We start from the raw sequence: 25760 nt of genomic DNA on the forward strand, positions 1-25760 counted from the left end.
ATCAATCACCTTTGTTTTCTTCGTTGCATCATCAATTTTATACACAATTTCTTAAATATGTTACCAATACTATTTTCATATGAAAAACCCTTGTATAAAGTGTCAATATAACCAAGACTTCATTAGGGTTGTAGAGGTAAAAATAAAACAATATAGATCTTCATTGAGTATAACGGATTTTTTGAAAAACACCCTCCATTTCTTCCGGTTCCAATTCAGAGCGTATCGCCTTACACCAACCCATGATTGGAAATCGCCCCCGTGTTAGCCGCAAAAATCCCATTAATCTTTCTATAGATGTTATCACTTATCAGCAGCTAACGACTCATGTCTCAGAACCATATCTCAGGTCATCTCTCAGCATCTTAGCAGGTAGGAACTGTGTCGGAATCTGCGTGGGTGGAAAGAAGGTAAGCAGCGCGAAAACAATCCTTTGGGAAACCGGACCTGGTTACGGATTTAAACGAGCATTTTATCGTTTATTTATAGTCTTCGGGCGCATGCGCCAACCGTCCTCGCTAACGGAGACTATCCTCGTCACTTCAGAGCCGCTGAGGTCGTCGCGGACTCCACATTCCACCTCTGGTAGTGCGCTCGGAGCACAGGGTCTAGCCGCCCCTATCCCTTCTTTTTCTCGTTGTAAGTCAACTGTGATACCATTGTTAACTAATATGTAATAACAAAACTAGCATAAACGCAACGGGACAGAAAAAGAAAGAAGTGAACATCATCTTCAAAACTCTGTGAAGACTTGTGAAAATCGTGAATGTGCTTGTGTAAAACGTGTGAATATCGATTTGCAGACCCGTATCTATAATATAGGCCTAGGCCCTAGAATGAAGAAGTGCTTCAGATTTTCTTAACGCGATTTCAGTGCTCAAGACTTTATAATCTAAACACTGATTCTAAAACGAGACGCTTATACAGCAGTCTTCAGTCGGTTACAGAATTAGATTAGTGAATTTTATCTGAGGCTTTCTATTTCTAGATCGCGTACCAGAAACTGGAGTGCACTAAAATAGACTGGGATCGGCAGATTTTGTTTCATAACGTGAATTTTCCGATAAAAATCCCCCTAATCGTAAACTTAAGTTGCACTCCCCGCAGCAGAGTAGAATTTTGCCATAAACAGATTAATTAAATATAATAATGTCTAATTCCTCTGCCAGAAGTCATACTATTTATAGTTATGATTAAATTAAACATATTATTTCCTGTGTATTGAAACTACTTCTGTCAAGTTTGCAATGCAATACTTTTGACATGGATTATATATTTGATTGAAGCGCTGCAGTCGATTAATTAATCTACAGATTTATTTATTCAAATAATTCGTTGTGCCAATATAGTAGTAAATATAAAAGACTAATGCTATGTATGTCTTGTTTGATTGATTCGAGCTAAAAATTGTCGGAATGTTCATATATCATAGAATGATGGGTGATTTCTCAAATTCTGTAATCCTCGAGACGCCGTCATCGCCCAATTGGATAATATATATGTGTATAAAAGTGAAGAAGACGGTCCAGAAAGCATAAGGTCTAAATTTAAACTGACTCGATGCGATCCAAATGAGGAACTCTCGTGGCCCTGGGCCAGCTCCAACGGGCTTGATATAAATAGCCCCAGCCATGTATAGAAGGCAGCGCTCTCTTTCCAATATTAAATAACGTATTAAATTACAAAATGAGCGGAAACATTTTCACAAAACGACAAGACACACCTTTACACTTTCACACATTCATGAATTCAAACAAATCTTTAATATAAAGTCACAAAGTCAAAGCCATAACTACTTTTTCAACAGTCATATGCAATGTCTTTTTTGTTGGAAAATATTGATAAGACTTGATCGATTGCATCATCGTATTTTCTATTGAATTATGGAAAGTGTGGATAATGATTATTGTCCAATAGACAATCTTAAGTACTTCTTAGTCATGTTTAACCCACTAAAACCTTTCTCACACGAAACAGTAGATAGGGTAAGAGTGAGGAATATTTAAAAAGCAACATTGATATTCGGATATTACTCAATCGAGTGTCGAAGCTTTAAACTTTTTCACATTTCGCTCAAAATATTTAAATCTTCGCTATATCGTATATCGAGATGTGCAGCTAAATTATGTATATATTAGTAACAAGATACAGAGAAAGCAAAAATCGTAAAATACAGTACTATGTTGCTTATATATTTGAGACAATAGTTCTCTGGGTATAATGCTACTTCCTTCATCCGATGCTTTATCTCTTATTTTCTGTTTATTTATAAATATACGTAAATTGCACAAAATATTTTATATTATACACAGAAAGAGTATAGTTAGATCTATTATTAATCATAACAGCATTTTTTTACATTTGATAAAACTTAAGCACTCTGTAAATGCAACATGTAACTCGTCATTTTTTTATAAATGTTATTTTAAGGGCTCCTTCGTTTTTGGCTCTGTTCCTTTGCACATTTTGCACCTATCTTTGTATTGAGTAATACAATTGAATTGAATTAAAATTTAATTTACCTTAGTAAAAATCTAGAACGTATTGTAATCATTATATTTTTACACGACTTGGAATCGCATAATTGAAATTAGTTGGCAAATAAACTGTAATCAAGATAAATAATACGTAAAAAAGTTTGGAAAAGTTTCAACGTTCATATTTAAAAATACTGCATTCAATATGCGTTTCAATAACAAGCAATGGATCTTTCCAATTCTGAAACAAGCTGTTTAAAATCATAAGTCGTATGTTATTTGATACTTTACTAAGAAAAGTTGAACCACTAATAATATTTGACCTATAAATTATTGTCAAAATGCTTTAAATAAATGACATCAAGTTTTCGAAAACCATTTGGAACTTTAAAAATTGATTCAAAACATTAAAAAATAAAACTAATAGATAGCAATATTCATAAATTATTTTAGTTAAGGTCTTCAATTTTTTATAATATTTTTTTCTGTACTGAAACAAATTACTACAGTGTTTTCCCGTTGCCTTCTACGCTATATTTATCACTAACTTATCTTGATAGAGCTTTAATATTTTTTATAATGATTACCTGATTATTCAATTATGATATTTGAATCTCATTGGTTGCGAATTTTAATTAACGGAAATCTGATTAAGAATCTCATATAACTAAACATTTATCTTCTGATTTATTGTCAGCCTCTTTTTTACTTATAGTCTTAAAGGACTACTTTTATAGAACTAGAAATCTAGTAATATAAAAACCAAAAAATAGTTTTCAAACTTATAATAATTTTCATTACTTTATTTTCAAATTAGATTTTCTTAGATTTTTCTAATCTCACAGATGGGTATTTTAATGAATAATTAAAATAAAATCGTTCATATGGACATCTACCGATTGTAAGCTGTACTAATAGTTCATAAATAATGAAATAGATGTCACTGATTTACAGAATTTAATATCAGTTTGGTGTCTCACTACTGAAGACTTGCAATAAATGAATAATATAGATTCTTAATAGTACAAATATAAAACTAAAGGCATCAATTTATTGGTCTGCAAAAAGCTAGTCTAATTATGCAATAAAACACTAACATTGAAGTTGATTTCATTTCAAATCAATAGACAATCAAATTCTACTTACTTGATTTCAGGAAAACACCCAGCCGCAACAATGTCTGATGATGAAGAATACTCGTAAGTAACACTCGTATATACACTTGAATAAAATAAACAAAACACGATGGTAATGTATCGTAAGAGTCTATATATTATTGAGTTTGTTAAAGTTACCTTTACCCTATTTTGTTATATTACGTATTACGTAGTTCATAGATATATTGTACAGTAGCATTTGTGACTGTGATCCACCCCAGTATATTTTTTTTATTATTATACATGTAATTATATCAGTAGTATGTAACTAACTATACATAAATATATAAGACAATACGTGTTTTACCCAGCATGCTTTTATTATTCATTTCATACCTGTCTATATGCCTATTCATGTATAATTTCTTTCCTTCAGTGGTTCCGAGGAGGAGGTAGAAGAAGTTGTTGAGACGTAAGTATTGTTATTGTTTGCTTAAAACCATGACGATCTGTGTGAATGTTTATACGTTCGACATGTTTCATGTGTTTATTATTTAGATATTGATTCAATTGAACAATAGCTGATTGGCACTATTTTTTTTTTTGTTACAGAAAGTAAGTGATAGTTTATCCAGATATGGTAAATGGCAGAGGAATGCGATAGTTGAAATAACGGCTATACAAATTATAATGCTTCTGCTTTATTATTAACCAAAATTAAGCGTTTTACAATTTTATTTTATTTACAAATCACTAATGTCATGATCAATTTTTTTTATCTTAATACACAACACTATCTATTAATTGATTAATCGAGAGAAATAATAATTCACACAGAGATTAGTATTGACACAATCAAAATTGTTAAATATGCATTTATATACGTGTACAAAACTAGCAAAAACTGAGACGGACCAAAAATATATTATTTATTGACTTGTATGTGTATATAATGGCATTCCGAATAGAATTGGCAAAGTTTAGCTCATATTTGACATAAATTTGCATTCAACTACATTTTTAGAATCATATTTAGTTATATAATTATATATATTGATATCCCAGTTTCAAGAAAAGACATGGGTTTAATAATTTTATAAAATTTTCTAGTTGTTTATATATTATATAAACAATTTATGTTGCTAAGGAAACAAATTTAAAAGCACTTTAAAACTGAGGAGTAAATATAATGACTAAAAGAGTTACAGGCTATTTAAAATATATTAATTTGTTGAAGATTTTTCAATCCTAAAATATAATTATTTTGTTTTTAACTCTTTAAAAATTCGCTACACTCCATCCCAGCCTACGGTCAAGTCAACCATACAAAAATATCAAAATAATAACAACTGTTTAGTGTTATCGCTTTCTAGCGTTCTGCTACTTTTACTTCTAAGGACTAAGAAACAATTTACCACCCCTGAACTTTAAAGAAATTACATCACAGAAAATGCGTTACTTACTTTAAATTATTTCCAACATAGAAAAATGAGTGGGATAAACGCAATTAAATAGAGATATGAAAAAACCGTTGTATAAAGTTTGTACAACAAAATGTATTATTGACTATAAGATATTAAAGTTTGTACTATAAAGTATAATAGCTTTTAGTTAATCTTTATTATTAACAGCACTGTCTGTTTTATTTGAGTATCATTTTAAATATCAAATTAATTTATATTTAAGTCTAAAGGATTTATATAATGAGAAAAAGAAAAAAACTCATATTTTTCCATATCACATTAAAAAGCCAGTAACTCTATTAGTTAAAAAATTTTAATTTAAGCCAGGAAGTTTTTCTTTGGGTATTATTACATTTTTTATATTCTATTTTGCTCCTATAACTAAAAATGATTCATATGTAGAAATTCGTTTAATTTGTATTTGTTGTTTTAAAAATATATTATTTTTATTTTTATTTATTAATATTTCAATAATTTTATCTAATCAAATAAATAAAGAAGTTATTTTTTCTTGAGAAAATAAATTAAAATAATTCAATAATTTTTAAACTAATTTTCACAATAATTAAACTAATTTAAAATTAACAATAACAATAAAACAACGTTTTCTTTTTATTTTGTAATCGATATAATTCGAAAAACGATACTAAAATATATTTATTATGCAATTATGTTGATTTAAGACTAGTCAGATTTAGGTTTTATTTTAATTTTAATATCGCATATGCACACTGCAAAAATAGTTAGATATTCACTTGTACATAAAATTGGTCATGAGCTTAACACTGATTTTATTTTCTTTTGTATTTTTAGGTTTGTATTAGTTTTGGATGTAATACAAACAATGCAAAGGTTCATTTGTATCTTTGCATACCTTTTTCTTCCTTTTTTTATTTTAATAAATCAGAAGCACCTCAAAAACAGTGTTGAATCTTAAAGGCTACGGTGTAAATTTTCTCTGTAAATTTTGTAAAATAGAATTAAATTAGTCGATTTTCTTTTTTTAGATTTGAATAGTAAAATGATAATTAATGAAATGTTTTTCTGTCCCTTTTTCTCCTGCTACTTTTCCGTACGACCCCTTCCGTCTTGGCGTGCAACTGATGCAGGCCCGCTCCCAAGCAAGAGTAAGTCGAATAAAGTCTCTGTCGTTTCGCCAGTCGTTCTGCTAACAATCTAAATAAACAGCTGGTCAGTGAAGTAATTCACATAACGATTGTTATTAACAGGACAATACCATTTAACAAACCGAGTGTGATGGGAATTCAGCCAGCGACAGTGCATCATTATTTTTTTTATTTTTTACTATGCTTTACTTATAATGTATATGTTTTCGCTCACTGCTTTAAACCGCAAGTGCTTAAATTTGATTAACCCTTATATAGTCATCGTACAGATTTTGTCACGTGCAACTCGCCCGAGACAAAACTGTGCATTTGACTCATTATAAAACAATTTATAAGTGCACGTTAAAGTCGGTTAAACGGTTATCTTTGTGATTAACTTGATTCTCTATAATCATAGTTAATCGTTTAACTGAAAAAAACATCATTTCATAAGCGATAAAAATATATGATTATCAACGTACACAAAAATAAAATGTTATACCGGGTACATCGGCTATCATATCTAGTTTGGGCATCTCTAATACTTTAAGTTAGTTTTAAAACATACTATTGATTTGTAAGACAAAAGCCCTATCTATTATGTTTACTTAATGATTAAAGCCTCCGCCTGCTTTGTGTATTATATACAAATATATAATATAGATTGAGAATTTAAAACCCAAAAACAATAAACTTTTCAGAAAGATTGTCTTTGTAGTAATGTTATCTGTAATCAAATCCATACATAGTTAAAAAGTTTTATGTCATATTAAAATAAGAGATAATAAGCAACTTTGTTAAGCACCCCATTTAGATAATTTTGGTTCTAGCATCTTTTTTCTAAATTTAGATGATTCTTGTAAACAGTACCTGAATAAGATTTTATTCTATAATGCCTTTTATTTATTTTGTTGATAAATATAAGTTTATACTAGTTATTTACATACACATATGACGTTTCAATTCAAAATATGGCAATAATAGTTGCATGCCATTATAAAACAGGAGCATACTTATTGAGCACCCTAATCAGATAATTTTGTCTCTAGTATACTATTTTGAATTTACATGTAGTGTCTGAATAAGTTTTTTTAATCTATAATTGCCCATTATTTATTTTGTTTATAAATGTAAATTTATACTAGTTATTTATATGTACATAAAACGCAAAAATAGTTTCATGCCATAATAAAACAGGAGATAATAAGCAACCTTGTTGACCACCCTAATTTATTTACATAGAAATTTGTCGTTTCAATTAAATACATAGAAAAAATAGTTTTATGTCATAATAAAATGGAAAATTGACAGATACAATTGGTTTCAATACATATTTTTTTAATACAGCACTAATATTTCAATGAGATTTTCTCTTTCTTGAGTATTATTTTATATACATGTATTTAGTTAATTTTATACATTAGTATTGCTATTTAGTTAAGGTTTTAAATATTGTTTTTTTTCCTGTTTATATACACAACCCGATGGATATGTATTAATATTTTCTGTTTGACTGATCGCTGGACTTATATAATACAGTGCTTCATCTATTTTTCTGTCTCTAGAAATCAGGAATTCCATTGCAAAGTATATCCTTTTGAAGTTTTCATCTCTTCATTTACCCTCTTCACAAACCATGTGGCATCTCAAAGCATTTGTTTGAAATCTTTAGATTATTATGAAATTATAATTTGGGTGGAACTCCAGGTTAAAATTCCATATGTTTATATTGACTTTGTCTTCTAAATAAGTCGCCTGTTCAGATTGGTATTAGACATTATTTTCTTGTGAAAGATCTATGTAATGTAGCTTTACAGCTTCTTCATATTTTCAACCAATTATAAATCTTGTTTTGACTATTTTACAGTATATATCTATTAAGTATGACTTCAGGGTAAAAATTGTAGCAAACTATGTATTTATCAAACGCCGGAGAGAAATAATACTCTCGCATTATAGCTCTATGGTGTTATAATGTGAGGGTAGTGAAGTTTAAAACATTTTTTTATAAAAATATGTGTCAAAACGCCCGTGAGCTGAAACGGAGTGATGCTATAGAACAACGCTCTTTTTAAGCTCTGAAAACCTATTAATTTCAAAGAAGCCCATTCTAGATATGCTAGCAAGTTTTTTGTATTTTATTTATCGTAACAAACATATTATTGGAAATAATAAATATTAAACGATTAAATAACTACGTGTTAATTGTTGATCGGATAATAATTATAAACAAGTGATTATATGTCGTCTTAAATCTTAACTTCTATGTTTTTTTTTATTGTTATATTAAAAAAGTGATGTGGAACAACGCAGATATAATTTTAATACATAAAGGAGAAGTATTCTGTTGATTACTCTTTTTTACATACATAAAAACCCCTTTACACTCACTGTGATACAAACGAGTTAATGATCATTTTTTCTTTTTTTTTATAGGAGTAGACCATCCGTCGTGTAAGTCTGCTCAGAGTGATGTTGCGATTTTTTTCTTATATACTCATATCACTTAATCAATTAATTTGTTACAATCTAATGTGAACCAGTTCCAATGATGTAACGTAAACGTGTATAGTTTTTTTTTGTTATAATTAATATTATCCCTTATTCGTTTTTTACCTCCGAAGCATGATATCATTGGTATTACACATGTTCACATATGTTTATTTTATATATATATATATTTTTCTTTTTTTATAGAATGCCTTGTGTTGCCGTTTTTAGTGTAAAATCAAAGTTATTAAAAATAAATAAAAAAAAGTGAAACGTACAATAAAAAATTAAACAACGCCATCATTTTTTTTTTGAGCACAGATCAAACCATGAATTCATTCATGACGTCGATCTGAGTCAATGTTTAATGTTCATCATATTTACCCAAAATGTGTTTTGCATGAATTTTTCTTTTCCAATAAATATATTATACTATATAGATTTTAAATTGTTGTTATAATGTTTTTTCTCGTGAATTTTATCTGTTTAAAACAATGTCTGAAACGAATATGGTTGCCATAGTATTTTTCCCCCCAATATTTCACTTTGATTACTACATATAAAAAAATTCCATCATTAACTAGATTATTCAGCCACTCTCTGGTTTATAAATATAATCTATATGTCCTGTACAATTTGTCCAAATTTCGAAGTGGTAAATAAAACTATGAATTTTAGGGTGAACTAATAAATAAATGTACATAACATGCATTGAAGAACGGTTATTAAGTAAACAAAAAAAATATAATTTATAAATGATCTATATAACTGTTCTCCATTGTATACTTTTACTGCTTTTGATGTTCATATTTAATATTATATTACACACTCAGGTAATGCTTACATTAGACTAGACTTTAAAAGTTTGCCTCTTGAAAGCTTACCGCTTCCACAATATTAAATAATGATCAGTTTTTCTTTATGTATTTTACACATTAAACCCAAACTGGAGAGTGTCCCAATCAAGCCGATTATCTATTCAATTTATTTTTCCATTCAAAAGGATCATAATCTAGTTGATGTATCAAAAATATATGGCAATCTTATCCATAAAGTTAATTTACTCAAATATATTATTTTTATGTGCATAAAAAAGAGCTTAACATCACTAGTTACTCTAATTTATTTCTAATGAATAAACTTTGAGTAACTAATAAACTCTATGTCTATGTGCCGTGAAATTTCTAATACCTAATCTGATTTTACAGAGGAGATGCCGGGGATCCAGAATTCATCAAGGTATTATATCTTAAATGATTTTTACTAGTTTACTACATTTATTATTTTAGAAGAAAGTTGAATTTATAAATGATTCAATTTTTGTAGCGTCAAGATCAAAAGAGATCAGATCTTGATGAACAGTTGAAGGAATACATCAACGAATGGCGCAAACAACGTGCTCGGGAAGAAGATGACCTGAAGCGTTTGAAGGAGAAGCAGGCCAAGAGGAAGGTGAGATATTTTCCCAAGATTTTTATTTAGTTCTTTACCTTTTTTGATACTACGCTCAATAGCGATCTTCATATTTTATCTCTCGACCATTTCAGCAACAATTTCTAGTCTTCTCCCATGACAAAATGTCAATACAAGCTTTCCAGTGCTTAATGTACAGCCTTTCGTGCATCGTTTTGCTGTACCTCTTTAACGAGATCTGACAAGCTTATTAGATGTTCAAGACTATTGAAGTTTAGTTTTTGGACCATTAAAACTGTTGATATTGCAAAAAAACACTTATACTTACAAGTTCACGTGGCTTAGATTTAAGTCCAAGTCTGAGATGAGATGGAGATCTGCGAATATCACACTGTTAATAGTATTCCACCGAGGCTTGTATTGGTATTATATTTTTCCTTGTTCATTTCATAAGAGAGTCAACATAATCTTTCCTACAGATGGTTAAGGTGATGAATCTTGGTTTCTCGTTGGTGATAGTGGATCAAGATGTAATTTCTGGTAACAGTTATTCATAGAAAGCCACCACCTTCAATTTCAAAGACAATTGTTATGGTACCTTCCTTAAAGTTTCTATATGGAACCATGTTTCATTTTCAGAAGTAAGGGTACTTCATTCACTCTTACTTGAAAATTTTCCTTTATGGTACTTTCAGCTGCTGCAATAAAACTTTCTAGTTCACTGGTACATGTGTAAACTTTTATAGTATTCATTTGACTCACTCTTGTAAGTGAATAGCGACATTGCAGCTTGATATTGGTTAGATTTCAACATAATTGTTGCATTAAAGCAACACTCCATTCCTGCTTGCGGCGAGTGATGTAATATTTTATATATTGTTACCTCTATTCATTTTTATTATGTTGTGTTGTTGGCATGTTTAGTCATTCCAGGCGAGAGTTTGTATGTAGATGAGATTGTTTTTTTATGAGACTAACGAGTATGATTGATTTAGGTATCTCGCGCTGAAGAAGAGAAGCGCATGGCCCAAAGGAAGAAGGAAGAAGAAGAAAGGCGCGTCCGTGAGATTGAAGAGAAGAAACAACGTGAAATTGAAGAGAAGAGGATGCGCTTGGAGGAAGCTGAAAAGAAACGCCAGGCTATGCTCGCGGCCATGAAGGATGCCAACAAAACCGGACCCAATTTCACCATCACCAAGAAGGACAACAACGTAATGATTGCCCTTAATTATTATCTTATTAAAATAAAATTCTATCTAATTTATATTTGTTGTACAGTTCAACCTCTCCTCAGCACAAATTGAAAGAAACAAGACCAAAGAGCAACTGGAAGAGGAGAAGAAAATTTCTCTCTCATTCCGCATCAAGCCTCTGAACATCGAGAACCTCTCCGTTCAAAAGCTCCAATTGAAAGCCTCCGAATTATGGGATTGCATTGTAAAATTAGAAACCGAAAAGTATGATCTTGAGGAACGTCAAAAAAGGCAAGACTATGACGTAAGTGCAACTATGATCTTTTACAGATTTATTTTATGGAAAAATCTTACAAGTTGTGTTATCTTATAGTTGAAAGAACTGAAAGAAAGACAGAAGCAACAGCTCAGACACAAAGCTCTTAAAAAGGGTTTGGACCCTGAGGCTCTTACCGGCAAGCACCCCGTGAGTATCATATCCATTAAAGTATTTAATACAATTATTCAATAAAAAATAATAAATTCAACTATACTTTACAGCCTAAAATTCAAGTCGCCTCCAAATATGAAAGACGTGTTGACACCAGATCGTACGACGACAAAAAGAAGCTCTTCGAGGGTGTAAGTCAACTTTCCTTGATTACCTGTCATTACATATTTATGCATACTATAAACATAATCTTATGGTATTTAAGTTTACCAAATCGAAATTTATTACAGAATCCTAATATTATAAATCCCAACAATTGGTTCCTAAAAATAGTATTACATATTTATAAGTTGTAGTGTTTCAATTAAATTATTTAACGCAGGGCTATGATACGACATACGCAGAATGTGTCGACAAAACATGGAATGATCGTTTGGCATTATTCATGAAACGCAGTAGAAGTAAGCTTAACACATATGGGTATTAAGAAGCACGTATATTTACATGTTTTTTATATATATAATGAATATACGTTCATAGATATGCACTTGTAATTCCATAACGAATGTATTTTGGTCGAATTTTACAATACCTGTTCACGAGCTACCAAGTTTATGTTACTGAAATCGAAATGTTTTTATATACCTACCCGATTAGTGCATTGTGATATGATTTCCTTATATTGAACCTAAACCTCCAAGTATATACATCTGATGAAATCATTGTACCTAAAATTTTTATATTTCATATTTGTGTCAAAACGTGCAAAATTGTTGTATCATATGATTTAATTAGTTAGCTTTAAATACGTCTCTTTTTAGTTAATGATGCAGATTTATCAATCTAGTTCTTTGAATGTAAAATATTGTTTAACTAATATTTTAGTATTTCAACACTTGTCATAAACACAGATTAAATATTTGTTTTTCCAAATCATAGCAAAGCTATTTGTTTTAGAACTATTTAAATGATTTTGCAGTTAAGCTTCTATTCTATAATTGCAAAAAATATATTTAGGATAGTTACAAGGTACAATTCTTTTCCCCTCGTTTCCAATGCATCATCCATCAACATATGAGACTGTTATTTATCCGTCCTTGAAAACAAAGCTCCGCCTTCTCCAGCGATTCTCACAAGTAGATAATGTACTGTAATAATTTTGTATTTGAGGATCGTCGTTTTTCAACATACACCCGTCCAGAATGCAATTTTGTTGTGTTTTTTTATCTTACATTTGTGATTAACATTAATTCATAGGACTTGGAAAAACTCAACAAAGATACCATCGAACGCGTCTGGCAAGACAAAACCGACCAATTTGGAGGACGCCAGAAGAGTAAGTAGTAGAATAATCCTATGGTACATTAATCAACAATAATTTCTGCACTGATTTGCATTAAAATGATTATGAAGTTGTCTTTTGTGATATTTTATGTAATTATGTAGTTTTTCATTGATTCGTGCTTCATATATTATGATAGATCGATTGATTCAATGTTAATGGTGTAAATTTGTTCAATAGCAAAGCTTCCCAAATGGTTCGGAGAGCGCCCCGGCAAGAAAGTTGGAGATCCAGAGTCACCTGAAGGCGAGGAGGACGTTAAGCCCGATGAAATCATCGAAGAGGACGAAATCCCAGAACCTGAAGTTGAACCTGAAGAAGAGGAGGTTGTGGAAGAGGAGGAAGAAGAAGAGGAAGAGGAGGAAGAGGAAGAAGAAGAAGAGGAGGAAGAATAAATTAATTTTCATAACGTAAGTTCACTCAAATCATATTAAATAATGATTCTTAATAAATTATTAATATTTTGTATTATACTTTCAGATTTTGGATTCGTACCATCATCAGACACAAAAACGAAATCAGCCATGAACTCGATTACAAAGTCATATCTTATGATTATCGCAAGAAAGTTTCTGTGTTGCACATTATTTCGTACTACATAACATTAATTTTAATCTTTATTATTTATTCATAATATTTTAATTTCATTTATTTTGTATTGTAAGCTCCGGTTGGCATTGTACGTCGTACAGCGTTAGCCGGGAACGCGCAATAAATTTTTTCATCCACCAAAGTGTTTCTTGATTTGATAGTAATTATACAATTTCGGTATGATTCGTTATAAATTTTCCAAATTCTCATAATAAAACAGTTCAACATGTGTTATTTTATAATTTTGTATTACTCGAGCTTAAACAGTCAATAAAATACAATATCGATTATCTAAATATTTAATTTTGTTCTTTTAAAATGTAAGTTTAAAGTATTCTTTTCATATAATATTTATTGTGAAAATAATACAATGGACGAGTATATTCTAGTCTAAATATATATTTAAAGAGCTAATGAACTTTAGATGAAACGAATATATATTTATTTAATATTATTTTTATAACACTATATATTTTAAATATATGTGTGATTTAAAAACATCGGTTCATAAATAACTATTGACAATAATTATTATTTATATATATTTTTTATATAATATAAAATAATCGAGCTTTTTCTATTCACATTAATATAATCTATTTATATAGTTAAATAATTGATGTTACATAAATGAATATATATATATTATAATATGGCGGCATAAAAATTATACGAATTTTATTATAAGCCTTTAATTCTCGAACCAAAAAATATCCTTCTTTATTTTACACTATAAAATTATAATCAAGAAATTGTACAGTTTATGTTTAAGAAACTAAAGTGATTAAACCTAAACAATAATGTATCATTTATAGATATACTATATATACATATAAAAAACCTACAATATAAACGCTTCAAAACAGTCCTACTGATGTTCAAATTAATTAGGCTTATATTTAAATGTTATTCTTGATAATGTAGGCTAATCTAAACATCTATTCTCAATGTAATTATTTCAAGAACAAATATGAAACTCAAATCAATTACATTATCACCTTTACAATACCATATGAACTAGTTTAGAGTGTGAGTGCTGTTTCAATACTGCAATGAAGTAATTTGTTGTTGCTATTATTAAAAATGGATATTACTATTCGAGGCGAAATCCAACAAACCTAGATGTTTTGTTGGTACTTCATCGTAATCTGATCATCACGATTTAATAGGTTTACCCAATATGCCTCAATGGCTTATATACATAATATTAATATACATATATAAATTTACATGTTAGTATTTGTTTAATTGGCATACACAGATGGAGCTGTTGGGATCTTCCATAATCGTTGCCATGCAATTAGTTGTACAAAATCCATTGAACGAGACATTAAAACCAATAGATTTGTATTTTTCGCATTTACGACGAAAAAAGCAGTCATAAATAAAAGAAAATACAAATCTCCTTACTGGGATTTATCTCGACGACATATAATAGTGAAAGAGTGTGCAACGTTAGATGCTGGGCCAGTGTGAACTTTTGCGAGACCCGAAAAATAATAATAATAATTAAGATCATTTATTTACCGTACTATTCATTTTTATTACATATAATACATGATTCAGGGCTATTTTAAAATCATATACTTGACAACATCTCTGCGCCAGCTTCTCCACCACTGTTCGGAGAAAACGATACTCGCCCATCAGTCTGTCGCAATATGTAATATAATCTAATAAAATTCTCACTAGTTTCTACATGCATCTTACTAGCTGCGAAGTCACACTCCAAAGGGTTCAACACCCGAAGGAACTAATCAACGAACTTTTGTGTCGGGAATCAAATTCTGTGTTTGAAGTGGTAAAAAGCAAGTAATATCTATAAATCACATTAAAATATAATAAGAAAACTTTAAAAAACATTTAAAATTTAAAAATCTAAAATGTAGTCTATAATTTACTTTGCTTATTCTTTTTTTCCAAGTAATAGAAAAAAATTGACATGATAATGAAATTACAAAAACCAATTTGAACTCTTATATCATACATCTACAACAAAGACGATATCGCGTGCCGGTAATTTTGTACTAAGTTCGCTAAGTGTAGTAGAAATTCTTAGCTGTGATTACGAAACCCTTCTTTTTCATTTCGCATCATTCAACCGCCTAAAGCGATCTAAGAAGTTGTCGTGAACTGAGAGGCTTTATAAAGGTTACAGGTTAGATACAATCTAAAAATAATAGTAGCATAAAAAAATTGCCAGTAAAGAGCAAACGTTTTTACCATATGGAAGAAGGGTATAAAGACCTCACAAATCATTCAGTGCTTGTTTCTGATGAGTTTACTGAATCATAAAGTACCATGAACCATTGGATCAAAAAATAGAACCAGACTTAAAGATAATGAGCGCAGTGGCTAATCAAAAACTGCAGGCGATGAAGAGATCATTATTATGAAAAACTAGCGATGAGCAATAAATTTATGTAAATGCAAACATTGAGCAGAGTAGTCTACAGAACCAGTTGCTTTAAAAAATTTTGAAGGTGGTTCAGGTAACATGCTGAGAAATGTGTCGGCTTTGATAACCAACTTTATGAACACATGGGCTTAGAACCTAAAGATCTAATTAAATTAAATTTAAATAAAACACCGCTCAAAAGAAAAAAATATTCTTTATTGATTATTTATCTACAATCGAAAAAATTATAGTAATCAAACTAAAATGCGACACAATAAGACAAAACACATACAAACATTTTGTGATATTTTACGAATACAATATTATATAATCTTTATAATAATAATTTTTATAATATACTGAAACATTAAGAGAAAACCATATTTCTACAATTTCATCATCATTATACAAAGCAATAGTTCTCAAAAATAGCTGTAATTATTTATTTTACAATAACGATCATTAGTGATGAGAATGAACGCAAACACATAATTTAGCAATCCTTCTAAAAAAATACTGATAAACTGAAAAATTTTTGGAATGCAGTTTAAAACTTAGACCTCAGAGAATACTTATATAAAATAAAATATGCAGGCATTTTAAAGTAAACTAAAATGCTAATATTATCTTAAATTATCAAAACTCAACCGACGGATCAATTATAAACATGTTATTTTATGATGAGCTTTCTGCGTCATGTTTATCTTATCGCCTAAACTTAGCGCCATTCCCTGTGCAAAAAAATTATTTACAAACATTTATATATTACACACACAATAAACAATAATAACTCGATATTAATAATACCTGGCTCTTGGCTCGTATCCTTATGTGACCCACAACAGGCGCGTCCGGCTTATTGAAAGGCTTTTCTATACTAAGATTCGCTAAGGCGTCTTCGCCGAAAATAGACCTGGCGTACATGTTAGCCGCCATGAATCCGCATTGACCGGACAAAGCCTAAACAATTAATTGAAATGTAACCTCGAATTCTATCACTGATTATTTTATCAGTTTAATTACCATATCAGGAGTGAGACACTTCATATTGGTCGAACTCAGCAAGTGTTGAAGATACTCATGCAAGTCAGTGAGATTTGTATTCACGGAAACCTTATTCTCCCATTCAAAGTTGGCCCACATTTTCCTGAATTCGACGTCACTGCAAGTTGCTGGTTCTATATAGTCCATTATATCGACATGAATGTCATTCAAGACAATCACGTTTCTATCTGAGGCTGCTCCGGTGACATCATATACTAAAAATAATTAATATTATTATTGTACTTATCGAGACAACCCTTAGTCAGTGTATTAAAATAAGTTGTGAAAGACTTTTTATCATTGTAACATTCGAGAGAGCAGTTGTGCTGCGGGTATAGTACCGATACAGTATTAATTTACATTAAAACAGTTAGACCTCACTTTAATAAAAAAAGGATTAGTGTCAAATATCTCCGCCACAACTTCTAATCAACCATGACGCCGTTATACACGCCAAAAACTCAGTAAGGGAGATACTTACACCTAGTGTTCAAGAAAAAACCGTCAAGCAGTCTTGCATTAAACAAAAAAATCATCGATCAGGACTGCTTATTATGTAATAACAAAGGAGAAACGAATCTAAATACATTTTAATTCAGTCTCAAAGAATTTCAAGAGATTTTTAGCAATGATTTGTAATGTATTTCTAAATACTTGATCGCCTCACATAAAAAATAAAACAACACAACTCACCAATATTTCCAAATATGATTCCGTTTTCAGTAGAAGCCACTTTGAGATGCGCTTTGATTGAACAGAAGTCATGCGGTGCAAGCACAACCGGACTGGGCCTTTCCACCAAATTTAAATCGCCCAAGGTTGCAATTTCCAATGTGCAGTTTTGCAATGTATCTCCTAAAAAATATAAATTATACCATAACATTTTAAGTGATTTGTAATAAAATGAAAATCATACCTGTTTGATTGACGATCAACACGTCCAACACAATATCGTACTGATTGACAGTTACGATAGCTTCGGAATAAACAGGATCAGAGAATCCTGTCAATTGAGCCACTTTAGCGAGTCTCGTTGAGGAATCTTCGCCGTCGTCGTTTTGGCCTGGTCTTCCGACAACCTATTTTTAATAATTGATCATAAATTATGTACGAAAAAAAAAAGAAAAATAATATATATTCAAATGTTACATTGAATCTATGAAATTGCTTATTGCGTGAAATGGTAAAAAATTGCCTAAATCATGAAAAGTACAAGCCCATTACCTTCTTCGTGATTATGCAAATTATCTGCAGAATTCATGCATTAAGTCAATGAGGTAGTGTTTTTTGGAACTAAGGCAAACATCATTTTTGACAGATGCGAAACGTCACGTTTATTGAAGGGTTTAAATTTTTAGTATATGAATAGTATTGCCGTTAAAAATAGTGTCCATGTACTTATACTTTATCTGGTAGTGTAATCGATGCTAGGAGATTGACAGATATATTGTAATTTAATGAAATAAAATAATTATTAACTATAACAATTTTTTCATGTAACTGTTGGTCAAGTAGTGAACACCCCATTAATAACTCTGCAACGAATCATGGAATGTTCACTGTTCTGACCAACGCTAGCTCGCACCTAACCTGTCCAAAATACTTGTTAATAAAATTTGTACCTTGTCATATATACATTCTAGAATTTTTCGGCATTCTAAATGAAGATGATTATTAATCTAGTTAAATATTAATTTATTTTTATATAATCAAATGACATTTGGTCTAGTTACGAAAAACACCACCAGAGTGCTACTATCTACTTTGCTCAATGTACGAAATAAGCTTAATTTGCTTAATTCATGAATGAAGCAATAAGCTTGCACTTTTCATGAATTAGGCAATTTTTTGCCTATTTCATGTAATAAGCAATTGCACGGATTTGGTGTAACAAACATATATACAAAATATATTTTAAACTTACAGCTTTATTGAGTGATGCTTCGAACACGTCGTGACCCTCAGACTCCCGAGAAGTCGCCAATAAAGAGAACGAAACAGTCTCTTCCACTCCAGCTACACCGTGATTACCGGTCTGTACCTTTTCACGCTCCTATAAAACATATTATAATTAGTATACATTCGACAGTCGTTAACATTTCAAGTTGATTTACCTTAATAGCGAGCTCGAGAGCATTTTGGTTTGATTGAAGCATATTGGATAAAGCTTGACGGCATTCTACTGTATAGACATTAATCAGAGATGCTGGATGTTCACTCAGAACACGCAAGCATAATAATATGTGTTCCAGATCATCATTGGTGATGGGTTTCGGAGAAGTACCTAAAATTTAATATATATATATATATATTATTTTCATAAGAAGTGAAGGAACAAATATATCTATGTTTTTTTTTATCATCTATCTATAATCATAGAAGTAAAAGTAGTGTTAAAAATACAAAGTTATTATAAAATGTACACGGTTTAGATAAAAAAGGTCAAAATATGTCATATTACTAAGAATATCTATTATAAAATAACTTTCCAAGAATGAGAGATAGAAAACGGATTTGCAGTTATGACTGCATGCCAATGGAAAAAAGCCATCCAATATACATTTTAATGCACTTATAGTGGATTAATCTAATTTTTTATTTATTACTTTTATATTAAATTATTATTAAAGTTCATTTTCAATTAGTATAATGCCAAAATTTATATAAAATAAATACCAGATTTTCCATAGTTCAATATCCCAGCCATTATAAGCATAGATTCATTGGTGAGATTGACACTCGGATATCTCAGCGCCAGTTTAACCAAAGCCGAAGCAACACAAGCTCCCAAAAACATATCTCCTTCGAGTAGTCCTTGCCTTAGCAATTTCGTAGGCCCACCGCTCCCATCAGAACCGTCTCTATAAAATACAACAATTGTATTAACCCTTTGGGCTCTATGGCCGCACGTATGCAGTGGTGAATCACTTTATTCGAATTTATTTGATTTTAGTGGAGACAAAAAATCGTAAAAATTGCGAATATTACGTATGCACTATTAAATTCATATTTTTTAGTAAATGTTTGTAATTTTGTGAATAAAATAATCATTAGTTGATAAAAGTATGATGTGAATAAAAAACTTACAATAAAATTTTGTTCAACAACCTACTACCTGCGGGTAATTGAATTACCTACTACAGAATTTTTAGTTACCCATCAAGAAAATTTGATAAAATATTTTTTTTATCATAAAATTAACTAACTCCTACGATGTAACTATATATGCTGAAAAAATAACTCGCTAATCAAAAGGTTAATAAAAAAAAGTATTTTTATTATTTTTCTTTGATAACGTAATTTAGGAATTTGTCTAAATTGATCTCATTAAGGGATGACAGTTGTAACACGATTATTTTAACTTACAAGACAAAATAATGGACGAACAAAAATCTGAGATTTTTAGTTAAATTTTTGAATTGCCTGAATTCATGTGGATTACACAGCATAAATAAGCCTTATCGTTTGTAGCCCTATAATGTTGCTGAATAATTTGAGTCCACTTAAAACTGTGCAATGTTGTGAAGGTATTGAATACCTGTGATTGAGGAAGCAATCTCGATTGGCACATTTAAAAGAGAGAATGTACTCATTTATTGAATCTCATTGCTGGGAAGAAAGCTAGTAATATATTAAGCAACATACTGTGCAACGCTAAATGCCGATTGCGTAGCGTAAGTTCCGTCAGAAGTCACGAGTTGACGCTTTGTCGTCGTAACCACTTCAGTTGAAGAAGTTTCTTTCTTCTTAGTAATCGATTCATCGGCGACAAGGGGCAGGTCTCCCAAACATTGTTTGACGACTTCCAAAACTGCATTAGCACCTTCAGTGCCTTCACAGAATTCGGTCAAGAGCCACAAGGCGGAACGTAGCACACGGAACGACCGCATCATTGGGAACCAATCCAAGAGTTTCTACAAAAAAAACAGTCATAAATATGTTACGATTAAATTCATAAATTTCTACACTCACTTCCAAAATCAATAACTTTAGATGTTCAAATTTGTATATGGCTTCCCTGACGAAGACCAGTACGTCGGACGCAGCCAATTCATTGGTATCTGATAAGAACTCCATCAGTACCGGTATCACAGCTGCTGCTACGTCGGGGAACTGGAACAATAATAATAACACTCATAAAACAAGGAATGTTTGAGAAATCCGTCAGCAATTTTCAGATATAAAGCAGCCTTATTTACTTATGAATCGTGACTAACTGTATTTACCTTGATGCACGCAGTGTGAAGAGTTCTCACGAGCAATTGCCTATACTTTCCAGTGTCTTCATGTTCTACGTTGTGAGTTTTGGACACTTCTTTCTTCAACAACATGACCATCTCTTCGATGTTGCGAGACGACACAAGATCCATAGCTAAAATAAATTTTGATCTATAGATCTAGGACTACATCAAAAGCCATAAAGATTTAATTAAGTCCTCACCAAGATTTAAAGTTTTCTTGCGCACTTCCAAATCCGGACTAGCCAAAACTCTCAAGACGTCCATCACTAGATCTTGGAGTACACGAGAACCGCCAGAATCTGAAGATCCGATCGTGCTGCTTTTCAATGCTTGCAGTCTGTCCAATACAATGAGTTTTACATTGTTATCGCTCTCTTTGACAATCAACTCGATATAGCAAGAAGCAGCAGCCTAAAATAAATATATATTTAATTTATAATCTATTCTATAATATATAGACGTGTTTATTAAATATACAATTATATACTTTAATAGCTGTCGGTGCAGATGAGAGAGTAACCAAAGTACCAGCGGCTTCGTATCTTACGGCAGCACTCGAAGAGTTAACCAAATTGTAAATACAACGAATAAATCTGGATCGTTCTTGCGGATTTGTATGGCAAACCTATGTTGACAATGTATTATTTAATTTTATTTTAAAATTCAATATTAATCAAATAATATACCTTATAAATCAATTCCACGATCACAAGCTGTAGAATATCGCCAAAAGTATGAACTTGATCAAGACAAGAAGCCAGATAATTCAACGCCTTTTCTTGATTTGCATTAATCAACATGATGAAAGCGTTTCTCTTACAAGACATGTCTTGTTCGTTCTCCAAAAATGTTGCAATTAGATCAGGCGCGTCCGGAATCAAAAATTCGAAGTTTCTGTATAAATAAAATGATTATGTATGTGTTGTATTAAAGCATAATATATTATTAAAGATTTATACCTGTAAATAGTAAAAATGGCAAGTACAGCATTTCTGCGAACGTACGAATGCCTATGTTCTAAACAAGCCCGAATCGCCGGCATCAGCGGCTCCAATAGTTCAGGTTCTTTGAGTTTGCACAAAAATCTCAGAGTAGCACCTCGCAAGAACTCGTTAGGATGTTGTAAATCCTATTCAAAATAATTTAAATTTATAAAAATATATAATTGCTGTTATCAAAGCTTGCAAATTATACACAACGTTCTGACAATGATTATCCTTAGGGGGGGAGTCAGCCATAATGACTCGGCTGCAATAAATAAATTTATATTGTTTGTCAGTAATAATGAGTCCTTCTATGCCCCTATGATGAAGGCTTGCTTATTTTTTTCATATCGGTTGGTTAAATTTAAAAAATATATATAATTGTAATTGCTCTATGAATTTGAATCCAAAACTTTTCTTTATTCATAACCTACGAATAACCATTGCTATTTATAAATGATTAAAACTGATAAAATATATACCTTTCTATAAGCGTCGCAGACAAGGATCATTTCTTGAAGCAGCTTTCCGTCTGGAGTCGTCTTTGGTACAATTTCCCAAAATATCAACAGTAACTTTTTGACCATATGGTCTTGTAGCGGAAGAACGAAGCGTATAATCGTCATAAGCAGGTTGGGCAACTTATCGCCAGATAATATGATGTTTATGGTCCTCTTTAATGCCTCAATTTTAGTTTTGACATCTCCGGTTTCTGATTATGATATAGTAATAAATTAATATTATAGTCGATCGTGTATTGATCGCATATGTGTATTCATACGTACCCAGATCTACTTTTAACTGCATTTCATTAAACGGCTCCGAGTCGGTGGGAGCGTTTATGATGGTATAGCAAGCTTGCTCGACTGAAGACATTTTTACTAAATCTGGAACATATACATAATATAAACGTTATATTTTCTATCAATAAATGGTTTAAATGGATATAACGGGGTAAAAGTGCAATGTTTGCTTTGTCAATGAGCTGTGAACACATCGACAAATGTGACGGCCGGTTTACTCGTATTTGAAGAGCTGACGATGTGATAGTAGTTTATTGTTTAAAAAACGATTGTCATATTGTATGTTTTCGAATACATTACCGCTTTAAAACACCAGCTAACAGGAATAATCAGAGGACGAATATCGTCATGAGGCCGGTGCAACGACGTGACGTGTCGAGCTGTCAAAAAGCGTAGAACTATAATGATCTTAAAACTATATTTTTTGACCATGCACGATACATTTTATTTACTTGTATAAATTATTTTTAAGTTGTTTGTACTTAATTAAATTATTTTATTATCATAAATAATGTTAAAATTAAATTTGATAAATTAAAAACAAACTTTAAAAATATAGTAAATAAAAATTATGAAAACGATTAAAATATATAATATATTAGTTATTTTTATAAAATTTTATAAAACATATTACAATAATTTTAATTATTTTTATTTAGAGTCACGCCTATCATACACGCGGTGTGTCCGGGACACACAGGCGGCCAATTTTGATGACGGCCGCAGCCACCGCCCATTTAATCATATTTGTTAAAATAATACATTTGTTGAATCTTTGTTATCAACTGATGTGGGGGCCGATTTATTTGGTTGGCCACAAGCTTAGTGGCACATCGGCAACACTGTCTGACGTAGCTTGTCAACACGGCGGTAAAACAGCCGTTAGAGCCTCACCTATGGTCCCGTAAAACATAATAACATTGTAACTATCTATGTCAACTTAAATAAAATATACTACAGTGTCCAATCTATATCTCATTGCCATTCGTCCGCTAAATCTGATAAATATGTTTTATTGAAATTTACGCAATGACCGTAATAAAGAAAACTAAATATTTTAGATGCAGACAATGCTACGGGAACATCAAGCATATATAATAATTACCCAAGCCACACACGGCCTTAAATAAACTATTAAACAAAAATATTTATTTATAATAAAATAACTTTTTATTATATAAAAAATAAACATTTTTTTACTTGAAAAAAATTATATGATTTATTTGGTCTGGAAACGAGAAAATTTTCTTATTTGACATCATTGTAAGCAAAAATTCCAAGACTTCTCTTGAAATCCGATATTTTTATAGAAAATGAAATTATATGTTTATATTTAGAAATTTAAAACACAATCAAACCTTCATTAACTATTAGCATTGCTCGTTCTTGTCGTTTGACAAATTTTTCCACTGATTAATATGTGCAAAAATTGAATAACGATTAACAGTAGGCCGTTTAACATTTCTGAAGTAATGAAATGCTTTGCAAGTTGAATGAAATTTACCATCTTAATAAAATTGTTACTTTGTAAGCTTTCATGTAAAGACCCGGGGTCGGAGTTTTATTTTTCCACCATGCAGTCTTTATTACACTATTGAACTGGCAGTAATGGGTTGAGAATTAGAACATTCTAACAAAACTGTATACAGAAGAACATGCAGTTTTAATTATATTGCAAGACAATGACGATTCCTAAGATAATTTAAAATATACGTTTCTTGCATTAGTAACAGAGTTATCTTTAAAGTAGAGCTTAAAAATTACATATTGTTCATTCTAAAAGATAGTCAGACTAATCTTTGATTGTGCATAATTTCCTTGGATTTTGGCGAAGAGGTAAGGCGCAATCTTTTATTTGCTTTCTTGGTTTTTGTCTGGTGGTAGTGAATCTATGTCATCACCATCTAATTTAAAGCATTATATGGTAGATACCAATACATTGTTCTTTCAATTCTGAAGCTGAGTCAACTGGTACAATACCCACATTGAAGAATTATAATAGATTCTGATATTATTACTCAGTGTGCATGACCTGATGAAAAATAATCTTTATAGTACACTTGTATACTTTCAGGAGTGATAAACATGCCACACCATACTTTACATTCAATAGATTTCACTATTACACTATTCAGAAAAAGAATGACAGCGCTGTTCCACGCACATCTGTCGGCCACTATTCAAACTTTATATAACAGTACTGACAATTTACAAGACAATACGAGCAAGTTTAAGGTTTAACATTTGACTCACCCACATATAAGCAGCAAATTAATTATTTGGTTTATTGTTACAGAATATAAATCACAAAGCATAGTTAGGTTAAAAATATTATTTACTTTTATCAAAATAAAATTACATTTACATGACGCTCACACCCTAAAAACAAACACAACACTTAAAACACATAGGAACTTGTTGCACATGTACATGTATTATTGATATTTAATTTTAAGAATAATAATTGTAATTATAACTATATAATGTTAATTTGTTTTCTATGTGTAGGTTATATAGTCTTAAGCAAATATCACTATTTTGCTTTAATGTAGTGAATTTAAGTAATTAGTTTAGGCAGAACATAAAGCAGTAAATAATATATGATTAAATACTTTCTGTTTATATTATATAACTAGTTAGTTCTAACATTATAAAATGTTAATAAATTAATGTAAGGCGAAATTTAAAT

The 25760-nt window shown here is 30.7% G+C and overlaps 2 protein-coding genes across 6 annotated transcripts; one reads left to right on the forward strand and one right to left on the reverse strand.

The window, feature by feature from the left end:
- Positions 1 to 544: 544 nt before the first annotated feature.
- On the forward strand, positions 545 to 13744 carry up (Troponin T, skeletal muscle). 5 transcript variants are annotated; one of them, XM_088202916.1, is made up of 15 exons: positions 545 to 639; positions 3634 to 3676; positions 4011 to 4046; positions 4187 to 4189; positions 6147 to 6164; positions 8580 to 8597; positions 9842 to 9872; positions 9960 to 10085; positions 11042 to 11257; positions 11325 to 11543; positions 11613 to 11705; positions 11780 to 11860; positions 12052 to 12130; positions 13192 to 13421; positions 13492 to 13744. In XM_088202916.1, the coding sequence occupies exons 2-14, from the start codon at positions 3654 to 3656 to the stop codon at positions 13404 to 13406; spliced, it is 1158 nt and encodes a 385-aa protein (XP_088059042.1). In that variant the 5' UTR covers positions 545 to 639; positions 3634 to 3653; the 3' UTR covers positions 13407 to 13421; positions 13492 to 13744. The 5 variants fall into 5 exon arrangements, 4 of the variants coding, with proteins under 4 accessions (XP_088059042.1, XP_088059040.1, XP_088059039.1 ...); XR_015812107.1 differs by lacking the exons at positions 4011 to 4046; positions 4187 to 4189; positions 6147 to 6164; positions 8580 to 8597 and having other exon boundaries at positions 12052 to 13005; XM_088202914.1 differs by lacking the exons at positions 4011 to 4046; positions 4187 to 4189; positions 6147 to 6164; positions 8580 to 8597.
- Positions 13745 to 16198: 2454 nt separating this feature from the next.
- On the reverse strand, positions 16199 to 23476 carry betaCOP (coatomer subunit beta). The gene is made up of 18 exons (XM_088202912.1): positions 23372 to 23476; positions 23054 to 23155; positions 22751 to 22980; positions 22245 to 22414; positions 21972 to 22179; positions 21773 to 21910; positions 21486 to 21696; positions 21271 to 21416; positions 21017 to 21157; positions 20690 to 20958; positions 19721 to 19905; positions 19159 to 19328; positions 18969 to 19097; positions 17961 to 18123; positions 17738 to 17899; positions 17024 to 17259; positions 16808 to 16960; positions 16199 to 16731 (listed from the first exon to the last, which is right to left on the reverse strand). Exons 2-18 carry the CDS (start codon positions 23142 to 23144, stop codon positions 16660 to 16662), a joined length of 2874 nt encoding a protein of 957 aa, XP_088059038.1. The 5' UTR covers positions 23145 to 23155; positions 23372 to 23476; the 3' UTR covers positions 16199 to 16659.
- Between the last annotated feature and the right edge of the window lie 2284 nt (positions 23477 to 25760).

Source organism: Plectrocnemia conspersa, unplaced genomic scaffold (genome assembly GCF_051122295.1).
Source record: "Plectrocnemia conspersa isolate PC_06_02 unplaced genomic scaffold, ASM5112229v1 ptg000013l, whole genome shotgun sequence".
NCBI classification, from domain to species: domain Eukaryota; kingdom Metazoa; phylum Arthropoda; class Insecta; order Trichoptera; family Polycentropodidae; genus Plectrocnemia; species Plectrocnemia conspersa.

Coding starts and splice junctions, on each gene's coding strand:
- up (XM_088202916.1), top strand. CDS start 3,654: ATGTCTGATGATGAAGAATACTC. Junction 11,258..11,324: donor TCACCAAGAAGGACAACAAC/GTAATGATTGCC, acceptor TTTGTTGTACAG/TTCAACCTCTCCTCAGCACA. Junction 11,861..12,051: donor AAAAGAAGCTCTTCGAGGGT/GTAAGTCAACTT, acceptor TATTTAACGCAG/GGCTATGATACGACATACGC.
- betaCOP (XM_088202912.1), bottom strand. CDS start 23,144: ATGTCTTCAGTCGAGCAAGCTTGCTATACCATCATAAACGCTCCCACC. Junction 22,981..23,053: donor GCAGTTAAAAGTAGATCTGG/GTACGTATGAAT, acceptor TATCATAATCAG/AAACCGGAGATGTCAAAACT. Junction 21,417..21,485: donor CAAGAAAACTTTAAATCTTG/GTGAGGACTTAA, acceptor AATTTATTTTAG/CTATGGATCTTGTGTCGTCT.